Below are 3109 nucleotides of genomic sequence, written 5' to 3'. Positions count from 1 at the left end.
TGAAGGACTCCAAGTGATCCAGCGGGTCTTTACTTCCGTCGTAGTTTTCCCCCTGTGGCATACAAAACTTTGGTGGAAGGGGGAAAGAATTGACTATCATGATGAATGGTGAGTCAATTCGGTGGATCAAATCGTCGAGATCACTAGACACTCTCCCTTTGAGTGTGTTTATCATGAAGTCCATCCATTCTCTCATCATTTGCATCTCCGTGACAATGTGGGGCGGAGCCGTTTCAACAGTTGAGGGACGACTCATGTCCTACCTTTCGGGTTTGCTTGGGGCATTACTTCCTTCCGACCCCTCCTGGACCCTTTGTTCAGCACTGGTACCTTCTTGATCCTTCTCTTGGATACCCATGACTACGTTCTTCTGCCGTAGTTGCTCCTCTAAGACTTCGTTCTATTTGGTAAGGCGTTCCACCGCTACTGTGAAGGTTTGGACCTGTTTCTCCAGGGCAGTGGGTCATGGCTCATCTCCTTGAATGTTGTTAGTGGTTGCCATCGAGCGAGTAAGTACCATGCAACTCTTTGTCTAGGAAGCGTTTGTATGGCTTACAAATTGCTATCGATTCTCACAGACGGCGCCAACTGATGATGCTATAAAAATCACCAATGAGCCACACAGTCCTTGTACACTCGAAGCAAGACCTGCACAACAAAAAGAGAAGACCTAACAGAGAGCACTGGTGTGGTGCCGACCAAATACCTTCTGAAGGTCAAGTTAGAACTATTCTCATAACTCTAGAGTGCTAGAGAGGGGTGAATTATGCATACCTTTTTCTTGAGGGTATTTGGGTTTTTATAGTCGCATAGGGTCATACCCTAAAACTTGCAGAACAAGTCTTTTCCTTATAAGAAAGATACTCATTAATACGCATATATTCTAGAATTCTAGTCTCATCAGAACTCCATTCGTGTTGGGACTCTATGAATCAGGGCTAATCATGTGTCACAAGTATTTTAGGTTCCTTGGAGACTACGTGATGATGAGTTGGATGCCATGTGGCCACTCAACCCATCCACGCTGCGTCCGTCCTAATGTGACCCGTCCAATGCAAGTATATTCTTCTTATGTCGAGTCCATCAAGATGGATCCGCCATGTTTAATTTTTCCTCTTCATTAAGGAAGATGAATCAATGAAGATGCTCAAGGAAAGCCCATTCAGCAAAGTCCTTCAATCTGCACAGGTTTACACACTCGCCTTGATTCTCTACCATCATGATATATGATGCATGTTTTTTTTTTTTTTTTTTTTTTGGGTCATGGATTTGGATTGGCTCCTTATGGTTAGACATACTATTTCAAACTGGGTGTATTTTAAATTCATGATATTGTCATAAAATTTTGGTTTTGGTTAGTATTCAAGTGAGGATCACACATGCTTCATCGTGAGGATCACTAGTTTTAATTTTCCTTTCCACCTCTTGGGGAAAAATCTTATTAAAAAAAAAAAAAGTGACTCCTTAGTTAATGTTGTTTAAGTGAGGGCATTTTAGGTTTTTGCAGAAATTATTTTTTTGAATACAAAATACAATGTGTTAAGACTTGGAATGCGTTCTTTGCTTTTGCTCATTTCCACATAAGTCACCTAGACGATAAGTTAGTTCTTGTTCATATATAATGATTCAGGAAGTTCATAACTCAGTGCTGCCTGTAGCAAGGGTTACTTGGTATAAATGAGATAAAGTTTTTCATTTTACTGTTTAAGATTTGGGGAATTGTGTAATCGTACAGCCTATATGTTTAGTTAGTTTATATATCTATATAGTTATGCTTTCAAAAGGAATAATTTACTTGATTGTATATGATTTATTTGGAACGCCAAACCCAACTTACCTCCCAACATGATGTGGGAGAAGCAGTTTGGAGATAAATTGAAGTAATGATCAATTTAATGGCCTTTTATTTTATGTTATATTTTGGATTGTTGCATTGACTGATTTTATTCCTCTTATTTCACCATCTTTGTGAATGGGGCGATCTTTCTCTTTCCATACTAAAAACTTTTGATTCAAAAGTGGTGCAAAAAAGTGGCCAACTTTTTTTTTTTTTTTCCATTTCCATTTGTTCATATACTTCAGAAGAGAAGGACAAATTGCATAACTTAATTTTGCTATATTGTTTTAGTTCTACAAACTAATTGTTTATATGTTGCTGTAGGAAGCTTTTTTTTCTTTTTTCTTTTTTCTTTTTTTTTTGAGAATCAGGTAAGCGAAGTTTTATTAATCAAAACAAATCCATTTGGAATACATCCTCCAAATCAGCGGTAGTTCTTCCACCCATACATCAGTGTCAGCAGATAAAACTGCTCTTCGTGCAAGGGCATGAGCTAACTTGTTGCCCTCCCTCCTAACATGTTGAAAACTAATCCTTGTAAAATTAGAACATGAACCATGAATCTCTTTAATCACATGTCCAAAAAAAGTTTGGTTCTCCCTTTTGTTGGTGATTGCCTGGACAACCCGCAAGCTATCTCCTTCAACAACCACAGAGAAAAGACTTAACTCCCTTACAAAAGCAACTGCTCTACTACATGCTAAGGCTTCAGTAACATCCACTGAATGAGGCTCACAAATTTTCTGACTAAGGGCAACAATTATTTCTCCCTCACAATCGCAAACAACAACTCCAATACCTGCCATACCCGAGTTGCCAAAAAAAGCTGCATCAAAGTTGGCTTTAAACACACCTTTAGATGGAGGTAGCCAACACGTCGGAACTACTCTCCTTTGGATCTTGGGTGGCTGCTTATGGATCTCAAAGTACTCTGTCACCATAGTCTTTGCTCGCTTATTGACTTCGTGAAGGGGCCATGAAGGTTGCTTTTATAGAAGTCTATTGCGTCTCTGCCACAAGCTTCAAGCGATCGTAGAGAACCAAGCCACATGGAAGACCAATCCTCTACCCAGTACCGTTTCAAACAAGTCCATGAATGCCTAAAATTGAGTCTTATACATCACAGCAAAACTAACTTCAAATTTCCAAACCGCCTTAGCTTGATCACATAACCAAAGAGCATGCATAATTTTTTCTTGATGCACATCACAGAGGGAACAAGTCACATCTAATAGAATGTGTCTCTTGTGCAAATTCTCTTTGGTTGGTAAA

General features: G+C 39.2%; 1 protein-coding gene across 1 annotated transcript; it reads right to left on the bottom strand.

The window, feature by feature from the left end:
* Positions 1–2223: 2223 nt before the first annotated feature.
* Positions 2224–2778, bottom strand: LOC115949812. The gene has a single exon (XM_031067088.1). It carries the CDS (start codon positions 2776–2778, stop codon positions 2224–2226), a length of 555 nt encoding a protein of 184 aa, XP_030922948.1.
* Between the last annotated feature and the right edge of the window lie 331 nt (positions 2779–3109).

The sequence above is a fragment of the Quercus lobata genome, chromosome 6 (genome assembly GCF_001633185.2).
Source record: "Quercus lobata isolate SW786 chromosome 6, ValleyOak3.0 Primary Assembly, whole genome shotgun sequence".
Classification (NCBI taxonomy): Eukaryota; Viridiplantae; Streptophyta; class Magnoliopsida; order Fagales; family Fagaceae; genus Quercus; species Quercus lobata.
The sequence above is the reverse complement of the archived record's forward strand: the minus strand, read 5'-3'. Positions and strand labels throughout refer to the sequence as shown.

Excerpts from the sequence above, each read along its gene's own strand:
- LOC115949812 (XM_031067088.1), bottom strand. The coding sequence starts at position 2,778 with ATGGTGACAGAGTACTTTGAGATCCATAAGCAGCCACCCAAGATCCAA.